The 24017-nt window shown below is 30.6% G+C and overlaps 1 protein-coding gene across 1 annotated transcript in view; it reads left to right on the top strand.

Moving 5' to 3' along the window:
* LOC106639240 (glutamate receptor ionotropic, kainate 2) overlaps positions 1–24017 on the top strand; it is a 1100929-nt gene that overhangs the window by 831525 nt on the left and 245387 nt on the right. The window contains exon 9 of the mRNA XM_089592472.1: positions 3622–3898. Within this exon, the coding sequence (XP_089448598.1) occupies positions 3622–3898 (277 nt within the window). The remainder of the gene's footprint in view (positions 1–3621; positions 3899–24017) is intronic.

The following is a 24017-nucleotide window of genomic DNA, read 5'->3' as shown; positions in this document are numbered from 1 at the left end:
ATTGTGACGGCCCAAATTAGATGAAAATTGGTGAATAAGTGAAATTAAAAAATTTAAGACACGTGTTTTTACAGTGGCCCTAGCTTACTTGCAAGGGTAGAACATACACCTAAAAAACCACTTCTACTAAACCATAGGATAGTCCCTTTATCCCTGGGAGCAAAAGATTTAGTTGCTTGTTTTTATTAAAATGATTGAAATTTACAGTTAATTGTGGCTAATCCATCTATCTATGCCTCTATTTATCTGCCATCTATCTGACTATCTATGCCTTAACCAGCTTTACTTAACCATTAGTAGATGAACCCATACTTCGTATATGTTAAACATTTGTTTTAGAAGAAATTTAGAGAATCATGGAAAGATATTAATCTCACAAGTATTAAAACTACGTTCAATTAACGTGAACTACTCATTCATATGTTAAAAGTAGCATTATACAGATACATTGTTGGATGCAACTGCTACACCAATTTTGCATAAAATTTGACGTATAATCAAGCCCATATACCTCATACATGAAGCCAACCACATATAAAAAAACACACTACGACAACCAGATTTTGTGAATCAATATTTGTAAATCTATTAATCTGACAAATTTAAAGTGTTAAAGATCAAACTTAACAAAAAACTTATATGTGATTCTATTTCATAATAATAATCTTGATAAAAATCTTCAATCTTACCGATCGTGTTACAGTTCTTTAACTTTGTTTTTTGTTTTCTCTACAGTATAAATTTGTCCAAACAAAACCAATCAATGCCGTTTTTGAGAAAAATGAACTAAAAAACAAAAATGTTGAGCCTAATAAGTTATGGTTTGATGAGTACGAGCAACCTAAAAAGCACAAAATATGAGGGATGGTGGGAGACGCAATCACCACACAGAACTCACTGGCACTACATTATGGGAATGATTCTGATCCAAACCAGAAACTACCCGTGCATACGAATCCAAAATTAACATCTCCTTGTAAAAGTTAGTGAAATCTAGGAATGATCTTTCGTTATATCAATTCAGCAGCCACAGGTTCATACCGGCTGACCTTTACGATGTCCTACGATGTCACGAGCTTCATTGCAAAGAGTAAAACTGGCACCCACAGTTATGAAAGTATTTAATAATCTCTGCTCTTAGCTCACCAGCATTCATTAAAAGATCCTTTTAATAGCTGTACTTTAAGGCTAAGTACCCTTGTCTCATCCTTTTGGGATAAGTAAATATCTGTTTCTGCTCCTTGTGCCGCAACACTGTCAATTTCATTGCAGGTAGAGATATTTAAGTCTTGTCCATGCACCCTCCACCCTCAGAATTGTGACGTATTTTTTTAGAGACAATAAATGGCATGTACACACATATCGTACAAAAAAAGAATACCTTTCAAAATCTAAGGTTCAGAACACACATGAGCTTACCTACCTATTTAAATGTGAGCCCCCACCTCCTTACCTACCTAACCTTAGAAAATAACCCCCACCAAACCACGATCACTTACTCTTCTTTAATAGCCTTACTCTTCTAACTAACTTAATTATGTAGTAGTATTATAGACGGCTAATGTGAAAAATATTTGTTAACTAAATAAGAAAACACAAAATACTAGTGATATCTTTTTAAAATAAAACAAAACCCATTCTTAGAAATCATAAATTAAATGATTGTGAGTAAATAATACGCGAACTTATCGGAAATTTCGAAAATCTGCGTTATAACATGAATCTTTGGCCTATAAATTTATATTATTATATCCTTCCTGACCACTTGCGTAAATGCAACGAGGAGAATAAATAAAATTTTCTGTGAATAAAATATACCTAGCCACAAAGACTGCTTCATGATCATAGTAACAGACGTTGAACTTAAGAACAATAATACAAAATATAAGACAGGCTTTCAGAACCTAATAAAAATATCAGTTACATGACCTAAATTACAGCCTTACAGTTTACCTAAATCACTTTGTTTGAATTAATATTTCTATAAGATTTTTATAAAAAACCTGCAGAAAAAGCAGCAAAGAGCAGCTTATGCTAAATCATTTCAGTTTACATGTTTTCGGAGTGGCAGAGCCCTCAGAGAAACAGTTAAGGCCATGTGCGTGATAAGCAGTTGACTAGTACATAATTTTATCATTAATAAGTTTCGTAACAACGCTGTTATGTGTACTTTATGTATGCCGTAATCTACTGAATTAAAAATAAATAATACAATGTAAAACCGTGGTTACTATTAAAAAATTCTTATAAGTCATACAGGAACGGCTTAATAGGTTACGAAGGGTAAATAAGGATATTATTGCTGTCTTATTAAAGTTAGCTTTAAACATTTGTTTCAAAAATTGAGTTCATCAAATTCTTGTAATCTGTTTTACAATACTAGACTTAGAAGCTACTAAATTTTACGTTTATAAATGTATAAACTAATAAATGATGATTTTAAAAGAGGTGTGAAAGTTCAGCTGCCAATGCTGGTACTATGTCTGTTATGTATATATTATTGCTCACGCTTTACTGCGGCTTATTTTAATGCTAGATAAATGGAGTATCTATAACAATACCATCATAGTAAGAAGGTTATGTGTTCACTGGTTATTACAGATATGATACTTTGTTACGCAAACGTAAGATTTTTAACTCGTTTTTGGAACTGAAGTCTGACTAATAAGGTACTCTACAACTTAACTGAACAATTTTTAGTGTTTTCTAACCATAACTTATCAGTTTAAAAAAAATATAGGTTGTTTAAGAATTCTATAATAACTCAAGCAATTGCTACAACACCCTCATTTACTCCTAGGTGGAACACAAAGAACATTGTTTTCGGGATAGTGCGTAACAAAATAGTTTTGTCATAAAAATATTGTTTATTAAACGCATTTTTAGTGTGTCACTAATTTTATGTCCCATACGTATCTCATACTTAATGGTACGAGAAATGAACATTGTATTACAAGCATGTTGTGGATGCTTGACACTGGCTTTAGACAACAGCCTCCCCTACTAATTATTTTTTTTTAGAAGGTAAAGAATATCAGGTTTAAAGTTTTTTAATTTTTTTTTTTTATGTTTTCTTGGAATTTTAAGTTTTGTATTATTTGCGTCAATTGTTCGTAAAATTCTAATTTTTTTTATATTAGTACAGAACAGCAATTTTAGTTATACACGAATAAATAAGGTTACTCCATGGACACATCTTACATACCTTAACAAACATGGGTGAAATAAAATTTTTTCTAAGATAAACATACATTTTTAAGTAAGCTTTTAGTAAGAAAAGTCACTAACTTATTTTAAAAATGTAACTTATTACTTGATACAAGCTTACCCTTGAAAAAGAAGTGTCTACTTTTAAAGTATCAAAGAAATTGCTTTTTTCATTTTGAAATGAGTTTTGCAACTAATAAAATGTTATTAGTTGAGTCTTGTAATGAAAGATTATATATGCATACCCCTTGTAAATAATTTATTAGTTATAAGTTACTAGGACAAAGTATTCACTGAAAAGCTTATATTCTCTTTAAATAATACAAATTAAGAATTTTAAATTAGTTATACAAATTTCTATATCTACTCTCCAAAAACTTTTAGTATTTTATTAATATTTTAATATCTTCTCAGGTATCAGTATACTATACCAAAAACCAAAAGCAGCACCACCTAGCCTTATGTCTTTTTTATTACCATTCTCAGCAAACGTATGGTTATACTTAATTGTTGTGTACTTAGTTGTATCAATTTTGTTTTTTGTCATTGGAAGAACGTCTACAGATGAATGGAACAATATCTATCCATGTGTTGAAGAACCAGATAAACTTGAAAACCAATTTACAATTCAAAACTCACTATGGTTTTGTATGGGAGCCATTATGCAGCAAGGCTCAGAAATTGCTCCAATGTAAATATTTTATATTGCAGTATGCTTTTATAACTTATTCTAGTATTTAGTTATGCAACGAAATTTTTTTTTATTAATAACATTAAAAATGATGAACTTAGTTCTTACGCAACCTTTGGACTTTGTCGACAACAATAGAGGCTCATGGCATAATCATTTACAATGCAGTGAAAATAGCCTTAAACTTGTGTCTCTAAGGCCGTAAAAATCCTTAACTGTACCTAAGACATTTAATACAACCTCATTCAAGTTATGACCCTCATTAATCATTTTACTGTAAATTTTTTTCAGCTATTTGATCAACCCTTATATAATATCGCAAAAAAGGTTATAAGCAGAATAATGTAAGCAAGAAAGTTAGAAAAGAAAAAAATTAATGTCATCCAAGAACTTGCGTAGTACTTATCAATATTACTGAAAAAGCTTTATTTAAACGTAGAACGAAGAATTTTTGAGTTTTTGGCGATAACATGACGAATTGCAAAATTGCGCTGTTTTTTCTTGAAAATGTAGAATGATTTTAAAAAAAAAGTTGGTGTTACTCAATAGCAGATTTTTTAGAATTTTTTTTCCGAACAAATTTTGTTAATACTCCGTGTTAATATATGCCATATTTTAGTGTAACTACAGCATTGCTTTTTTTTGTTATCCCTTACTAAGAAATTAGAAAAAAAATTTCTATTTTTACTTCTTTTCTTTTAAGTATCAGAAAACGCAATAAACGTCTTACAAAATCATCTTTTTAACAGAATAAGAATATCAGTTTAGTTCTATTGGTTAATAATTGTTTTATCAGACATTTTTAAGGCATTGATAGGGGAAAAAGACACAGTATTATATAATATTGATTGTTAGTCTTGCAAAGTGCTCTTATTAAAACATAAGAACAAGGAGTTTTTTGTTAACTACCGCAGCATCCTTTTTGTATAATAGGTATAAAAATAATATATTCCTTCCAGCACATTCTAAGAAATAATGACAAGCAACAAAAAAAGATCTTTGTGGAACTATTGTTGTAGTATGAGTAAATACTAAAATAATAATATAACTTTAAAAGAGTATATGTAAAATTTACATTCAATACAAATAAATAGGATTTTATCTAAATAGGGTTCTGATTCACCAACATAAATTAAAAATCCTACTGGACTTTCCTTCTTACTAGATGAGAATTCTGACTGGATTAAGAATCTGACAGTGGTTTTGGTCACACCCTTACCACTCCTTACCCCTCCTGTCTGTTTACCTCTTTTGCATACCCTGTTTAGCCGAGAATAACGTGAAACAATATTAATTAATATAATTTGGTAATAAACATTTTTTAATATGCAAAAGATTACAAATTACAAACTTATCTTAAAATAACATGTCTTGTATACTAACTAAATAATTTAAATGTATAAAGTTACATCAAGCCACTCATAGTAATGCAGATCTGCGCCACCATCACTGACATGGATTTACGAATGTGCATTATGGACGATGTGTCATCCACACCTTATTTACCTACATTTGCGTATAAACATTACTTCTACTAGAGTAAAAAAATGTGCTCAACATCGCAGCAGTCATTCTTTACTTGCAGTTAGTCGGAAGCACATCGGTAGCAGCAAAGGCACAAAGCTTCCCAAGGCATATGCAGAGGATAATCTCTATGGCTTTTCCGTGCCACTCTTATCTTAGAAAACCTTTCCAGCTCAACAACTTATTAATGAATAAGCTCTTTATACCTTGCAGCCTTCTTACATAGAGATTCTGAAAATCCACATCTTTCCTACTTAAATGCGCATACATACATCACGTTTACTATAGTCATACGAAGATACAAGGTAGAGTGGGCATAAGGAAGTGGGACTAAAGAGTCCCTAGGGTGATAGTAAGGTACGTTACCAACTGCACTACCAAGTTGTTAATGTGAACCTTAATTTATATGCCTATAAGATATCTTATTGGCAGTGCAACACAGAAAAGCTTAAAGATCACTTAAAGATGAGTGCAGCGTCATCTGATTTTGTCCGAAACACAACTGAAAAATAACGTCAAAATAACTTAAAGATGCCTTTAAATTATATCAAAAATGTCTTAGAAATAACTGACTCGTGTTCTTACAGCTCTTTATAATTATAAAAAATTTATTCAAATTTCTTTATTTTGTCATCTTAATTTATCAGCACGATTAATAAGATTACTAACTAAATGAGCTTATTTGTGAGATACGACAATTAAATTTTACCTCTCTGAGGCAACGATAGCTCAAAAAAAGTGCATCAGCATCATCCAGCAAGTAGGTGATGTCATTGCATAGCAGTTTTTTTGCTCAACTCGCAGCTCTTGGGCTGGTACGTTAGAAAAAAAATCAAAGCAAAAGATAAACACATGTTACAAAATGGAAAAAAAAATCAGTATAAAAATTTAAAAAATTTAATCACTTACAGAAAAAAAATTGGTTAAACACAATATTTATAAAAATAAAAAAACTTGCTCAAGTCTCACTAATATTAGTTATATATTCATACTACGGACTGAGGTTAATCTAGATGATATTTTTTATAAATCGAACGTTATAATTAGAATAGTTGGCCTTCTACGCCCCACTGTGATGCAGGTGAACAGTAGCTAGTTTTATTTCATTAGTTAAAAGAAAGCCAGAATGAGTTGGATTATTAACAATGTATTTTAATTCATCCAACCATTGGTTCTTTAATAAACGAGATGCATTTACTAATTGAAGATTGTGTAAATATTTTTGAAGAATTGTTGCTATTGTATTATGTGGGCAATTCCCGACCTCACAGTATACTATAGAAATAAGGTTTTAATCATAAGTTTTTTTTTTTACATACCTGTGAATAAACTTCTTGTATTCTTTGTATTTTTCATCGTATTCTTTCTTTTTCATACTCTGACCTTCTCCCATGACTGTTGATAGATAAATGATGTTAGCCGAGTTATGCATCGGCTTTCGTGAAAAATTTTTTTATATCATACGTAGATGTGGTCAATTTGCTTATGGTTAGCCATCTTTTTTTTTTATGTTGAGATTTGTCTTTAGATTTTTTTGTGTTAATTCTCTCTTCTTGTGTCTCTTCTCAAACTTTTTTCACTTTTTTTGTCTTTACTTTTTCTCCTACTCTTCTAAGCTCCAGCTGCTGCTGCTGCTATGACGATCCTTCATGATGGTCAAAAAACTAATGATATTAAAAGAGCTGGGCCTAAGCTTTTGTACTTTTACCCCCACTAATACCATCCACCCCACCACTACTTGACATAAATTTCTTAACGTTTCTGCTCACCAGATTGTACTGAACAATGCAATTTTGCAGAGTGAAGCAATAAACTGATGTATTGGTAGAAAAGTTATCGTGTGATTTAAATTCTGGAGCAGTTAATTACAATGAGAGGGACATACAATAGAAAGTGGATTTTGCTTTGCAGCAAAATATTATCTTTACCATAATCCAAACTCATAAGATTATCGTACATATCATACAACAAGGCAAACTAAATTCTTGCTATATCGAAATTTAGATTACCGTAGAGATACTATTACGAATTAAAAAGAAATTCTATATTCCTTGTGTTACAATCGTCAAACTTGCTACTGCTATCTTTTTATTAACTATTGCGGTTCATGTGGAAAGATAAAATAACATAGCGTTGTTTTTTTGAATAATTGAATGATTCGACTGTCAAAATACGTTTTGATATTGTGGTACAAAAAAAAAATATTCACAAAGCTCCTATTTTCGGAAACTCATAGATATTAACTTGATATGATAATATAAGAAGGAAGCAGTCTTTTTTTACTTTTTACACCCATACGCAGTTTACTTTTAAGCCTCGTCGTACTCACGATAGCCAGAATGGTTGCTTTTTTCCCAATACTTAAATTACCAGCTTTGATTTTTTGTCAAGCTTTCTTTGCTTGGACTCTATCTGCTGGGTTTTTAGCTTTAATGTGTTCTTGATTCTGAGAAGAAGCTAAATCGAGCTCCTTGCCGGCTTCGTCTTGTCGGTTTGTACTTGAAACATCTCTGGCAAGACGTTTCACAAATCAAGTACCTGATCTGCAGTACTGATGGCTTGGTATGTGAAGTTTAGCGGGTAAATTGTTAATAATCCTATCCAGAAGACCACGTTCTCTTTTATGTATTATAATTTCCCTATCGAAAGATGAATCATGACTGTGTTTATTTGACAGAGCAGACATTAAATTGAAAAACAGTTCGTATAGTTTGACAAATCTAACTTTAACTTTGTTGTTGTAGAGGAAAAGTGCTTCAGTGAACATGGTGACTTACTTCTTGACCGTAAGTAAGCTGTTTTCCATGGTCGATCTAATTGTGGTAAGATTAACAGTTCATTAGCGCTTATGATACATCCTATTGGTCTAAGGTTTGGAAATATTTATTTGCATTTAAAGTCGCTTAACCAACCAAAATACATGTTTAAAAAAAAATATTTTGAAGCCCATAGATGGCGTGCAAAACTTTCCCTTTTGTTAACATGAAGCAGTAGCGTCTTCAGATGATGCTCCACAAAACTCTGTTATAACTTCTAATGATATCACATGCGAAAAACAGGATTATGTTATCGCTTTCTACTGCAATGGAAGACATCAAACTATTAATTGCATGTACCTCTGTAAGTTATGGTAACAAGTATCAAAGCACCTTATAAGGGATAACGTTACTATTCTTGCTTTATTTTGTCAAGATATACTCAATTTAAAGCATGTGTACAATGATTACCTTAATTCTGATATGTTCTAGAGTCTATTGAAAGTTTTATGCTCAGGCTGTTAAAATTATAATAATTATGGTTTTGTTGTTTTCGATAAGGATATAACAAGAAACGACGGCCAATACCGTATAGGTTTTAACAGTTTTGCTGCGAATATAGGTCGTATGTAGCGGGATCTTATCAGTCTATTCTGAGACATCAAAGCGTCAACACGTGCGAAAGAGAAAAAGAAGTTCCTCGTTAGATAGTAGAATCAAGAGAAGCCATAAAAAAAAAAAAAACTTAAAATTTAAAAAGATAAGGTTAAAAAAGTACATTGTAAGACTTTTAAATAAATCACTGATCCCTTACAATAAATTGTGACACAAACAAAGAAAAGGAAAAAAAGAAGCTATTTTTCGATTACTATTTGTTTCAATAAAACTATCACACCAAACACGCTTAGCAAATTGATAAAAAAAAAAAATAAAAAAATAAAATTCTGCGAAGTTGATAATTATACGATGGTTAAGTCTGTTGTCAGTCAACGTGACAACAATGATAATGTCTATGATGATGATAACAGTGATAATATGAATGTTCCCATTCTAAATCAGATTGATGATGATAATGAAAACTAATATTAGATAGAAAGTATCTGCTAATGGTCATTATGATTTACAAAACAGAAGATTGTGCGATGTTACAGCAGCAATAGGCTTAAACGATGCTATGAGTCCTAGTAGTTTTTAGAAAAAAAGGAAAGTTCTAGTTGACGAGTAAGATAAGCTAAAAGCTGTTGTATGTAATTTTAATGTTTCATTTACTCTAAAAATTGCAAATTTAAAGCAGCAAATAAATACATAAAAAAAAGTGGCATCTAAGATTTTTACCATAATTTCAGACGATAGTTAGAGTAGATGAACATACCGGTTAAATGTGTGTGATATTTCCTCTCATTTACTAACCAGACGTCTACGAGGATAAATCTAAATAAGAAATTGAAATGGAGGAGCTCCAGAAACCAGGTTGTTGTAACTATCGACGTTAATTGTATAATATACGAGGATTGGATAGAATATGGCAAACTGATCTAATTATAATGATACTTCATGCTAGAGAGAACAAAGGGTATAGCCAAAAGATATCACATTAACAAATAAAACCAAACTATTAGAGCGCTATAAGTCTCAGGGTGAAACTAGAAGAAAAAATTTACGATTTAAAGTTCGAGATAAAGATTTTATAAGCAAAGTAAAAAACGCTTTTGAAGAAGGTCAAACAGTGTCCTGACACTTTAACGACCAAAAACATTTAAAGGCCAGGCACTGTTTATCTTGTGGAAAAAGTTATTAAAAAACGTGGTAATCGAGTTTACGTTGAATAGTTAGAACTTTATGATTTTTATAAAAGTTGAATTAATAAATCTGATATTAGTTAGAAAAATAATAAAAAATGCAAAAGAATGTAGAAAGAGCACCAACAAACGCCCTATTTTGTTGGAAACAACCAATCTATTATTAATTTTCACCTTCATGAACTTTTTCTTCTTATTTTTTTCTTCATTCTTATGTATGTATACATTCATTTATATCTTCTATTACAAACCCACATATTTACACTTATTATCGCCATAAATAACTATGCATAACGCATACTTTTGAGCTTTTTTTCTTAATTTAGTATACAAGTCCTCATTTTTTTCGATGGCTGTAGAGACACAATCAAGAGCTAGGACTTGTGAATTATCATTATAGCGGTGACGACCTTGCATTTAAACTGAGTATTAATTTTCCTAAGTTTCATCACCATGTACCTCCCATTCGTCTTTAACTCTGATAAATTTCTTGTTGGGAAACGGACGTTATTAGTGATGAGGTTGAGCCCAGCGAATCTAATTTTCTAAGACCAGTGGAAAGTGGGTGCTTGGGTACCCAAGTATGAAGTTGTAATTAATTAAGAAAATTAAGAAAAATCATCCTGTAGTATAGTTTTCTTTAATAGAGTAGTATTAGACGCTAGTGAATATCCCTTCTGGACGTTCATCATACATAGGTTTTTTTAACAGATATTATTTAAACGTTAAACGTCAAACGCATATTAAAAAAGCATAAAAAATAACCATGAATATAGCACCTCGTTTAACTGTTATATTATTGTATACATGACTAATTTCAAAAAATGGATGTTTAATATGTAACCATTTTTAAAAATTCCATCAAATGGCATTCATATGATTTGTAGAAATCTGCTAATTTTTTGAGTACAAATAATAACTTCTAGAAAAACCTATCGAATTTTCAATAGACTTAGTCAAATTTTGAATGAATTAAGAAATAGAAGATGAGGTGTGCGTGAAAGCATGTATATGAGTATATCCACATATGAAAAAGAATTGCTAGCTTTAGTGCATACATATCAGCGTTTCTCTCACTTCTCTGACCTTTTCTCCACAAAGAATGTGAAGAATGTCCTTAAGTCGAAAAAACCACTTAAATCACGAATAATCAAATTTTGAAAGAATAAAATACAATAAAAATTAATTGTTGTATTTGTACGGTACATGAAATTTTTTTGTAGTTCTTAAAAATTTAAAAAAAGAATGAAAGAATTGTATAAAAATTGTTTAGTTATTGGAAAAGTAACAAATTGAATACGTAGGAATAAGTATTTATAAATGAATTAGAAGGTAGCTCTGCTAAAATATCCTTATTCCAAAATTTTTTCTAAAAACATTCTTAGTACATTTAAAAAAAAAATTCTATTAAATAAATTGTTTTTTTATTAAATTTGTCACTGAACCAAATAAATTAATTAACACAAAATAAAAATTTCTATGAAAAATAAGTAACAAACTGTAAGACAACAGAAAGTAATTGATTTTCTCTTCTAGGCCTTCTCATAGCAGAGTAGGTAAGGGTTGTAGTCAGAAAGTAAGAGGGGGGCTTAAATCTCTTTGAAAACTGTTTTTTTTTTTTTTTTTTTTTCTGTAGAATGGGTTAAAAAAAAAAATTTATAAATTTTAAAATATGTGGCATGGTGATGTGATGTGGCATCATATGGTGTAGAGAAAACTAGAAGTACGTCACGAGGGGTGGAGCAAGGGGGAGGAATCAAGCAAAATCCACTTCCGTCACACTTTTTTACAAGGTCAAAATCTGAAATCGTTTATTTGCCCCAACACACAACGTGCTTATAGAAGTATTATTTAAAAAAACCGAAAACTTAATCATATGCTATATTTTATGAAGTAAAAGTAGCTACTTCTTTTAAAGTAGGGCTTCATTTTTTCATGGATCAAAAGAGTTAAAACATCTGTACCTGGCTCTGACAAGAAAACAATGTGACCTCTGGCTCAATTGATGTTAAAATGACTTCCACAGGCTGATCTTTCTTCTTATGTTGGGCTAGCTTTCGCATTTTACTTGGAGAAAAATCTGATGAACTCTTCGACTTATGCAGCGTTTAAATAAGCTTTCCACGCTGAAATACCTTTTGATATGGAAATTTACCCTTTCCAGTAGCTTTTTCTACTCCAACATTTACCACCTCCATTGTCTATCGCTCTCTGTCTTCTTTTCTTTTTTCGTCTTTCTGCAGTAAACTTTGTAGAAATGCTTTGACCTCTACATTCATTATGAGTTTATGCCCCAAACGCAGTGTATCCGTAAAGTTTAGCCGCATATGGTACTTATAATACTTAAAATTCTTATTATCTTTTTGACTCGAAGTTTTTTTTCCGTTTTTCAGTGTTAATGTCATGGTGCTTGAAAAGAACAAAATTTTGCACACATGTTACATTAGTGTTGTTGGAAAAACAACCTTCATAGTCATCAAATTTCATTTTGTCTAGGTGACAAATGTTTTTACACCTTTTAATTATTGAATTGACTTATCGTCTTGTAAACAGATACAATACATTTTTTTACGAAGATAGTGAATTCATCGATAATTGCGTTTTATATGTTATCCTTGACAGCCTGAACCACTTTTTTATTTTTTCGAAGTAACATAAAACGGTTATTGTCTACATAACCTACTGTATCGAACTCATTAATGTCTTTACTTATGACCCACTATACTCGTATATCCTTGTCTTAAATTTCTTACATCAAACTATCAATGCCCGTTTATAATAACTTGCGAATATCTGCAAAACGCTGCTTTATATACGAATTTTAAAAGACATGTATAAGTGATTTTAAAATATCGAGTACACTCAGTATAATGTAGATAAAGCTTGTAAGTATTAATGTAACAAGGCACAATTGACGTCTGGTTCATAAAAATACTGCTTATATACTCTGAAGGTTGCACATTTTTAGATCTGCAGCATATAAATACGATGATTTTCTTTTCCAGAGCTCAGTCATGATCCGATCTGTAAAGAGTGATGATCATACGTAACAAGATCTATCAAAGGTCATGGGACAAGGTCGGAGTATAAAAAAAAGAGTGCGATTAAAAATACAAAAAGTGCGAAGAGTTTATTCACAGGTACATGAAGTGGACTGAACAGATGAAGAAAAAAAAATCAGAACAAGTATAAAAAAAAATGCTCCATTGGGGAGAATAATATCGAGTACCAAAAAAAAAAAAACATTATAAAGAGATGAAGTTACATAAAAATTATAACCACTTGTGACTAATGAATTACATACTTGATATTCAAAGTCTTAAAGAGCTTGTTGAGGATTTTGTTTTCAAGAAGTTAGCTTTTTAATCACTTTATTCTGATGGTGGACCTAAAGTTTTTCACTTCAAAGAGCCGTTTGAAATTTGTTCAACCACCTTATGAGTATAAGAAACTATAAAAACACGTGAACGTTATTTTTAAGACATGTGTAAAATAATTTTAAGTCATCTTTAAACTATTTTGTGTAATACTGTCAATAAAACATCTTATAGGCATAATAGTCAAGGTGTACATTAACATTTTGGTAGTGCAGTTGGTAACGTACCTGACTATCACCCTAAAAATTATTTCACCCAACCCCCTTGTATCCACTCTACCTTGTATTTTCGTATAACTATAGTGAGAGCGATGTATGAATGCGTATTTAAGTAGGAAAGATAAGGATTACCAGAACCTCTATTTTAGGAGGCTGCAAGTCACAAAGAGCTCATTCATCAACGAGTTATCGAACTGGAAAGGTCCTATAAAGGAAGAGTGTCGGGAAAAAGCCATGAAGATTATCCTCTGCGCATGCCTTGGGAAGCTCAGTGCCTCTGCTGCTACCAATGTACTTCGGACTAACTGCAAGTAAAGAATGACTGCTGCGATGTTTAGCACTGCCTCTTATTCTAGTGGAAGTAATGTTCTTACGCAAATGTAGGTATGTAAGGTGAGGTCGACACAGCGTCGATAATGCACATTCGTATATCCATTTCAGTGATGATGACGCAGATCTACATTACAATGAATGGCTTGATTAAACTTCCAGTAGCAACTCTGATCTAGAGAGGTTTCCCTTACAGTCAGGAGGATTATCTATGGACGAGTCTTATCTAGTTCGTGAATAAGAACTTTTACTGGATTAGTATCCACATAGCTTTAGAATCGTTACTACTTTAGAATCCTTACAAGATTAGAATCTAAAGATAAACCTACTACTAATTACACATCTTATTTGACGTGATCGTTACTTCCTTTGAATTCGTCGTATAGTGATCTACTATACTTATACTTAGTAAAATAGAAATTAAATTTATTCTTCGTGATGACAAATGTTTAAATTTGTTTTTTCTTAGTTATTTTGTAACAATTCTTCTTACCCACCAAGTTACTAACACTCAATTCTGAATGTTTACGTTTCTTGTCACAGACTTTGTTGTTTGCCGTAAAATCTTACAAAGCAATTTTCAAAGTTTTACTCCAATCTGTATGTTACACTTGTAAAGGTTTAATGTGCGTGACAGTAGATCAGTAATTCTAAAATTAATAACTTATAGACATGTCTTTTTACAGTAGAGTAAATTTTTATTCAATTCCTTGAGTAAGAACTTCACGTTCTTAACATTGGAATACAGGCGCTATTTATAAAATGATTGACTTCTATAAATGTCAGAATGTTTTTATATACATTAAACTTCTAAAATTTATATTTTGTTATATTCACATTTTTTTCCATTTGATAGTTCATCCTCTTAAGCCAGTATGCAAAGCAACAGCTCAGATTCTCTCCCCTTTTTCTCCAACAATTTTCCTTTGTTATAGTAGATACTTGAACAGTAAGATAATCCTAGCCACAACAGTAATTATCGTATTTAAAAAAATATATCAAGTTGTGTACTGCCTTTTTCTGTTCCACAACCTTAATAATTATGTACATTGCCGGAGATTGTAGATTACAAAGTAAGAAATTGGTATAAATTCGATAACTGCTGTACTAATAGCTGTTAACCCAGGAAAGTTAAAAAGTAATCATAAAAACTTGGGACGCTATGGTTACAGTTTAATTTATAATTGCTTATTTAGTAGCAGTATAACTAAAATATTTCATTATGAAATTCATGCTTCATTAACGTTAAAAATTACGATAGATGGTAAAAATTATAAAGTTTTGAATAAAGTTTTTCACTATACTAACATGATGTAACGTTATATAAACGTACTGAGATAAAACCATCAGTGGTTTCATGTTAATAATCACACAATAAACTTATGCTCCAAGGGTACTAAAAATACAAACATCATAGTTTGAAAACAAATTTAGAGAAAAATATAAATAAATTTAATATCCAGTTAGTAACATAAAAATTTTCTTAAAAGTTGTAGTATCTCTATAAAAAGAACCACATACCAAAGTGAAAAAAATGGTCAGTTTATTGTGTCACAGTAACATACAAGTACCTATTCTAGTCCTTAAATGTATCATTAAACTTAAATAAAGGAAAGTTAAATTTTAATAAGTCTTTATTATTAGAATTTTTGGAATACCATGTCTTTATTATGAGAACCTTTTGCCATTGTTTCTTTTAACAATATTGGCGTGAAAAAATCGGGGACGTATTTTTTATCCATTTCACTATTTCATGTTATGTAGAACCGATAAACTCTTTAACCTTTGCTTTTAATTTTTTTTTTTATTTGCATGTTTACATATCACACCTTTGTATTTAAATATTGTAGTACAAATATGTATATAATGAACTTTTTTCAGTTACAAAATTTTGAAATTATGTCAAAAACATTATGTCTCATTATTCTAAGTAACATCATTGTTAAAAAAAGATTTTAAACTTTTAATTATAACGGGGCAATCAGTTAAACTGAATTTGTACGAATATTATTAATAATTTTATTTTTACTTTTTTAAATTTAGAGAATTGCAAAGTTAATAAAATCTATTTCTACTTTCTATGTTTTAATGTTTCAGTGTAGCATAACGTTCAAAAGAGCGGTGAAAAAATTTCTAAATTACTATACGTTTTGTAACGTTTGATAGCATTAAGGTATACATCCGTGCACCCCTTGTTAACTTGGTCTTTAAAATTAGATGCTTAAAAAGTAGAAGTAATAGGAGAGGAAGTCCGAAGCAAGAGATAGTAAGTAGAAGACATTAGCTAGAGTATCAGGCCCATAAGATCAAAAGACATATGCTACTTTTCTACAGATCAAAAGCTCTAATCAAGATATTTAACTACAAGCAATGCCTTTATTAAATCGTAAATCAACAAGCCCACGTAACAGATGGTGTCAGAAGTCGGATACAGATAAACCTTTTTTTACGTTTTGTATTAAGTGCAGAAGAACTTGATTTCTTGATAAAAAAAAAAACTTTTTATTAATAACTGTAAGAGAAAAGTAGAATTGTCCGTCGAAAAATACAAAAAAAGCTGGAAAAGCGCCAGATACCAAATACAGTACATCAACTGTCACAGTATAAAAATACCTAAGGAAGTGTAAATAGAAGAGGAGAAGTAATTTGGAAAAGAATCTTTAACACTGAGCAAAGATTAGATCAAGAAGAAGAGTTAATAAGTGTAAATAATGTGTGTTAAACAACATACCAGGATGCTATAGGCAATTTTTAATTACTTAACCTAAAAAATACAAGAAAAGAGAGGATGATCGACACAATTAACATTAGAAAGAGGGAATTGGCGGGAGTAAATATCAGCAAAGCCTTGTTAAATATTTCGGTAGGAAAGACTTGGTAAGTGTGAAATACAGGGTGTAGAATATTTGTTTTATGTTAACTGCCTCACCCTTACGGAAGTTCTTAAGAGGCACTTGCTTGGTTTACTCAGAAAAAGACTTATTTAATAAAAGATTCACAGACTTTATTCTTATCTATTGTACTCCGTCAATAACTGATATTCATAAAATACATTAAACATACTAATAAGTTTTACTCCTTGAGTAATTAACAAATAACAAGAAATAAAAAAAATTAGAAAATAGAAAAAAAAATTATGAAATAAAATATAAGAAAATAATAAAATAAAATATGAAAAAAAATCAAACAAAAAGAATAAATGAAACAAGACATTAAAAAAAAAAGGAAATTAAAAGAAACAAACCAAGGGGTATAAATGGATCATGGGACCCACGGCCCAAACGAAATTATTTAAACATGACATGAGTATAAAGACACACAATTTCTCAGGTAACAAGGGGGTCGCCAGATTCATAAAAAGAACGAAGCTCAAAAAAATAAGTACTGCACTCATAAAGTTCACTGAAACAAAAACTTGAAAAACGATGAAAAAAAAAAAAAGAAAATTTAGTTCAGTACTCATGATAGTTGAACTTTGTGAGTTCGTCAGGCATAAATACAGTGCGAACGAAGTTCAACTATCGTGAGTACTGGACTAAATTTTCTTTTTTATTTTCTTCGTTTTTCAATGTTTTGTTTCAGTGAACTTTATGAGTGCAGTACTTATTTTTTTGAGTTTCGTTCTTTCTATGCGTCTGGCGACCCCCTTGTTACCTGAAAAATTGTGTGTCATTATACTCTGTCATGTTTAAAAAACTTTTTTCGGATCCTGGGTCCCATGATCCATTCATACCCCCTGGTTTGTGTCTTTTTATTTATTTATTCTTTTTAATTTCTTGTTTCATTTTTTTTTTCCTTTTTTGTTCTATTTTTTTTTATATTTTATTTTATTATTTTTTCATATTTCATTTGATAACTTTTTCTTATATTTTTTTGTATTTTCTTTATTTCTTTTTTTTTTTCTTATTCTATTTAATCTTTTTTTTTTTCATTCCCATTTTAAATTTATTTTTTTGCCATTGTATTTATTTCTGTCTTTTTTTAATTTATTTCATTAATTTTTTTTTTTCCATTTTTTTTCTTACTTATTTTCGTATGCAAATGTATAGCCCATTATTACAATTTTTGTTTTATTTCTGTATAATTACTTAATTACATTTTGGCGTTATTTTTTTATCAAATTTTAAATAAGTGCCCTTAAAAACCATAAAAATGGTATGTAACTAGAAATAAATATACAAAATGATCTCAAAAAATTAATTTATAATTGATTTAATAATTTACTAAATTTATATAATTATGTGACATTGTAACATAATTTGTTAATTGAATTTGAAATAAGCGCCTTTAAAAACTATTGATACGTTCTTCAACTCTGTTGTATATTTTTATTTAAATAATTTATTTATTTATTAAATAATTTATTAATAACAGTAATTATTGGCATTATTTTAATGCCAAAAAAATATCAGGTTTCAAAAAAATTGCTTAGTATTTTATTTATTAAGTGCATAAAATACTAATACTTAATGCGTAATAACGTGCCTCATTCAGTTTAATCTACATAATCATGTTTATGCTGATTAAATTTTTTGTTTTTTTAAATTTATTATCTAGAAAAAAAATTCTTTTTTTCAGAAGCAAAAGACTTCTAGTAAGCGACTTTCATTTTATGGAAATCTGTCGTTTTTAAAATTCCAGCCCCCCAAGCATGCAACATATAGAACTTTGTTTAAAAAATAATTAAATAAATAATTTATCATTAGTTAAATGAATTATTAGTGAATACATATGAAAATGAAACAATACAGTTACTTATCACACGATAAGTACAAAAAACCGTATTATCATAGTCAGCAGCGCTCGTAACAAAGTGGGTAAGGTACTCAGCTCGTATTCCGGTAGTCAAGGGTTTAAATCTCTTTATTGGAAAGTGTTTTTTTTTTTTTTTTTTTTTTCATTTCTTTTGTTTAGAATTTAAAAAAAAGATAATTCAAAGTAAAATGTACTTTAAGTACTGTTGGACAATAAAATTAAAATTGGTTTAAAAATGAGTTGCTTGGGAGTGTGAAGGGAATAGTGAGGGAAGGTGTGGAGGAGAGTAGTGCAGGACAGTTGGAAGATGTTTGGTGGGGTGAAGAAAAGTGTGTAGAAAACTGATGGTAAGAGGGATGAGGTAAGGGGGAAAACTTAAGAGGAAGAGACTTCCGGTAAGCCACTTCCGTTTCATCAAATCTGTCGTTTTTAAAATTCCAGCCTCTCCAGTACGTGACATAAAAAACTTCGTTCTAAAAAAAAAAATTAAATAGCAATTACATAAGCCAAGTAATTATGATAAAATCTCACACCAATCTTATGCGATACAAATAGTAACTATTACTGTGGTTAAAAAAAATCACCTGAATGGTAGAAGGCTGACAAAAAAAAACTTTTAATAATGGAAACAATAAAAAATAAATACTTTATATCAAATGCGGGCAATTGTCCCGTAGGCAAAACAGAAGTGATAAAAAACCTCATGCTCCAACCTTGACAGAAGCACGTAGATATCTTTCATTTGAGAATTTTAACATCCCCCAAACTACAACAATAATTATCGAAGAAGCACCTATGAAAATTTAGGTTACAAGAGATACAATGATTACGATAGGAACAAAGATTATTTAAAAAATAGTAACAATGGTTATATTAAGTAGCATTGCAACTGAAAGAAATCAAAAGACAACTCTAAATTGAGTATTAATTATTATGGGGGCTACAACTATTATACCAAAGAATCCACGAATAAAGTTTTTAATACACCAGACAAAAAGAGAAATAGTTATGGTTAAAAATATTAAAATTTGCAGGACACTCGTCGTGCTCCCTAAGTGTTGGGTGGTCACTGGAAATGAAAAGAGAGATTAAGCATTAGAATGATAAAGAGGTAGCTGATAAAGAGATAAAACCAACGAAGTGTAACAGAATATTCATTGGACACCTAGCGAAATATTATGAAAGAACAAGTATACAAAAAGTAAAAAATTGAAATATCGTGAAAAACAGACCCCAGGTTTCTTAAACGGCTGATACGATTCTGAGCCTAGCTTGCTATTGAGGATGGAAACTATCCTTTTTTTTTTAATGTCTCTACGAAAACACAAGCTAACCCCACCTAAGCTGAAAAATTGGGAGTTTAGTGGCTTATTTTTCTTAGAATGTTTGAACTTTACATCTCATACCAGATAATCTACGTTACTGCCTATGCCTTAACTCACCTAATCTCTGAAGATCACCCCTAACAGACCACAAGTAAGCTGATCCATCTAATCGTAGCAACAGTGAGCTTAGTCACTTATTTTTCTTAAACTGATTGATTATCACACCACAAGCAGGCTAACCATCCTAGCATTATATGCATAAGTTCACTTAAACCTTGAAAATTACCTTATTTAACTAGAAACAGAGTAACTTACCTACCCCAGAGAATATGATTCATCCAAAGATAATTTTTATCACCACCATTTATAAACATGTTTTGATACGCATGGTACAAAACTGGTTATATAACTGAAATAAAACCAAAATATGAAACTTTATTTAAATACTGTTTAAATAACACCAATTTACTACGTTTAAAGTGTTGTTAAATAGCTATTATACAATGCAGTTGGTATATAACGTTTATCTACTTGAACCACTTCTTGGGATAAGATGGTTATGATACTATGAATCATTGCAGAGATTACCAGATTTAAAAAATAATTGAAAGTTAAATGTTGCAAAAAAACAATATTGATTTTTTCATTGAAAAAATATTGAATGAGCTTTGACTTCAAAAAGTAGTAATAGAAATAAAAAGATTACAAAAAAAATTTACATAAGAAGTTAAAAAAATTAGGAATACACACTCACAACCACTACGTAGTTATTTTTTAGTAAAGCAAAGTGCAACATTGTATTTTTTATAAAAACTGCTTATTCATTTATTTAATATCTTGGTATACTGTTTAACAAATATTTGTTTCCCAAAAAAGAAGATCTTGTTCCAAGCGAAGTAAGAAACATAAGTGATATTACTCACTGTTCTCAGGAAAAGATGAGTTACTCTGCTTGTGATTAGGTAAGGATAATTTTACAGATTAAGGTGAGCTAAAGCATAGATTGTTAGGATGGGTAGGCTGCTCGTGGTGTAATATTAAATTATTTTAAGAAAAATGAGTGAATAAATTTGCTGTTTCTACAGTTTGGTAGGTCAACCAACTTGTGGTTTATTAAGGGTCATTTTTTGGGGTAACGTGAGTTAAGGCATAGGTAGTGAGGTAAATTAGCTGACATCAGGTGTAAAGTTTAATTACTTTCAAAAGAATACCACCAAGCTTATGGTTCTCCGGGTTAGATAGGTTAGCCTGTGGTTTCATAAGGGTGGTTTTGTAATAATAGTTTTCAACCTTAAAAGTAATCTACAGCTGCTTAGAAAAGCATGTGTGTAATTTTTTTTCATGTTCTACTTGTGTACCACATTTCATCGTGTTCAGACTGTCACACTTGTGTAGGTTTAATCGTCAGTCATAACGATTTTTTTTAAAAGCTCGTAACGGTAATATTCATATAAAGTATGATGAGAAAGTCATAGTAGAAACTTTTGACAGGCAAATGCAGCAGGTCCCAAAACAGTTGAGCTTATGTTAGTCATGGGCAATACAACGGAAATCGTTTCTAAAATTGTTCCCCTACTCATAGTATTTGTCCATCACGATAGTTAAAATATCCCAGTTTCCAAAGAATAATCCACATATGCATCAGAGAAAAATTTTTAAAACTGTTTCGTGTAAATAACTTCTATTAGGATTCAAACAAAACGAGAACATACAAAATTATAAATGCTTTAATCAGGAAGTTATTCACTTGTACTAAGAGTCAACCATATTCTAGTTATATTGTTTAACTAAAAATTGTGGCATCTGCTTAATCAAGGCCTTAGCTATGCTGCTTTCCTAAAATGCTCGACTAATCTAGGATAGCGGCCAAGTCAATAGTTTTGATCCACGTCGCTGTCAAATTTTGTCAAATGTAGTTTATCTTGAATGTGGAAATTCTTAGGCTCTCTTTGATCTCATATTTTTATTAGCAATTATAAATATTTCTACATTAAGTAGTGACAAGTTTATTCACTTGTTAATGAGTTCTTTTTGCTTGGTAAAAATGATACATGTAAGTTTTCCTATATTACATAGTTCTTTCTGCTGGACTATTAACGACCTCCCCCCAACCTTCTTGGGCCCCCCGCTCATCTGCAAAAGTAAGAAGAAATTCTGTCATTTTTTGACTTATTTCTGTGGACTTCATTTGCTTATAAGTTCTACTAATCCCTTTCACTAGTTCTTAGAAAATCCCCGCAGCCCCTCTGGTACCTAGCTTCCCCTTTAATCATTATATTTCCTGCCATTCCTCACATAAGTTACTATTTTATGTCTTCTTCAATATCTCTTAGTATTCAAACAAAGCTGTAAGAATTTTGTTTAAGTTCTTTGTTCCTATCTACTATGTGTGATTTAACAAAACCTATATGATTCTAGGAGTCAGAATAATTGTATGATAACGATAAATAGGTAGTTATTCATTTAGTTCATTACAAAAAGTAAAGAAAAAATGACTTTAAACCACTTTTTACAATACTTAATGAGAATTTATATTTAAAAGTTAGATAGCCAGAAATTAAACCTTAATGTTCAGTATTTTATTTGGCTTACATGGTCTTATACACTGAATACCTTGTTGCAGATAAGCTTATGTCTTACGTTGGTAGATTACATGAAGTAGTAAGATTTAAAAAAGTCACTTTTGAATTATTGTAGTTACAATGGAAAAAAAAAGAGCAACGATAAATCATTTTTACTCTCAGAACGAACTGTGATTGACATACATGCGTAATTATAATAATACGTAGGCACTAACTTATTGTAACGTATGCTTTTGAATCTGCGTTGGTACTAAAATAAATGAATTGCACGTGAGCATGCAGTGGCTCAGTCGGCTGGTTTATGGGATGACACGTGGGAGACTGTGGGTTCGTTTTCTGGCCAGTTCGACTCTCCCGAGCAAGTACCTCTGTGAACTTTCACATGTGCTTTTTCACCACACAATGCTCCTCGGGAAGGGTTTAGGTGACCTACTCACAGCAAAAATTTCCTACCACATAGATCTTTCATTCTCGAGGTGGTCTATGTGACATTATCAACGTGCCAATGAAGTAACAACTGTTATTAATGCCTACCACATAGATCCTTCGCTCTCGAGGTAGTCTAAGTGACATTATCACTGCACCAAGAAACTACAAGAGTGAATCCAATAATGTTTACCCAATAATGCAATATGTGAACCATTACTTGTAAAATGTAACAAATATAATGTAAAATGTGCCTTACTGTACCACAGCTATATGTACTCGCTTACAATAAAGCCTGAAAATGAATACACTACGTACAGTGGTTTTTTTAAGTATAAACTAGTATTGTTAAAATTTTAACCTTGAGATTTACTGATAGTCATTTAAAAGGCTAACACTTCAGCAAATTCTTTTCTGTATAAATTAACAGGTAATAATGATGGATTCCCTGTATTTAGAGTTATTTTCGTACAAAAACTCTTTTTACAATTTTTTCTACTGTCATAGTTTTGATTTTCATATTGTATTTAAGTAATTTTGTAATTTACTATCTTTTTTCGTTACATAAGCCATCAACTATACTTTGGTTTCGTATCTACATAACGATTGCTTTGAAAAAATAAGATTAAGCTCATTCAGGGGTAAACCTTCACGAACGTTGCCTAGGAATTAAATTGGAAAATTTATATATACATTATCATAGGATTCATTAACACCCTTGTAAGCAGCATAATCTATGCTGTAATTTCTTTCCATTTCTCCTTTTAGATGATTTAGAATTTTACTATTAAAAAAGTAAGTATATTCTTTATGAGAAGTAAATACAACGCTATTTATTAAAAAGTTGATATCTTTACCAAAAATATCAGAGCAAACGTCCGTTGTTTCTTATTTATTTGGTTCTTCTAATCATTGAATTCTTCCTTCTTAAATATCTTATAGTAGTTTTCTAATATCTTGTTAGTTAAACGAATATTCAGTTTAAGTTATAGAATATAAAGAAATGACCGAAGATACAATTATTCAA

The sequence above is a fragment of the Copidosoma floridanum genome, unplaced genomic scaffold, assembly GCF_036245765.1.
Source record: "Copidosoma floridanum isolate Cflo_tuat_1 unplaced genomic scaffold, Cflo_Japanese_pri ptg000017l, whole genome shotgun sequence".
NCBI lineage: Eukaryota > Metazoa > Arthropoda > Insecta > Hymenoptera > Encyrtidae > Copidosoma > Copidosoma floridanum.
Note: the sequence above shows the minus strand (reverse complement) of the source record. Positions and strands in the feature narration are given on the sequence as shown.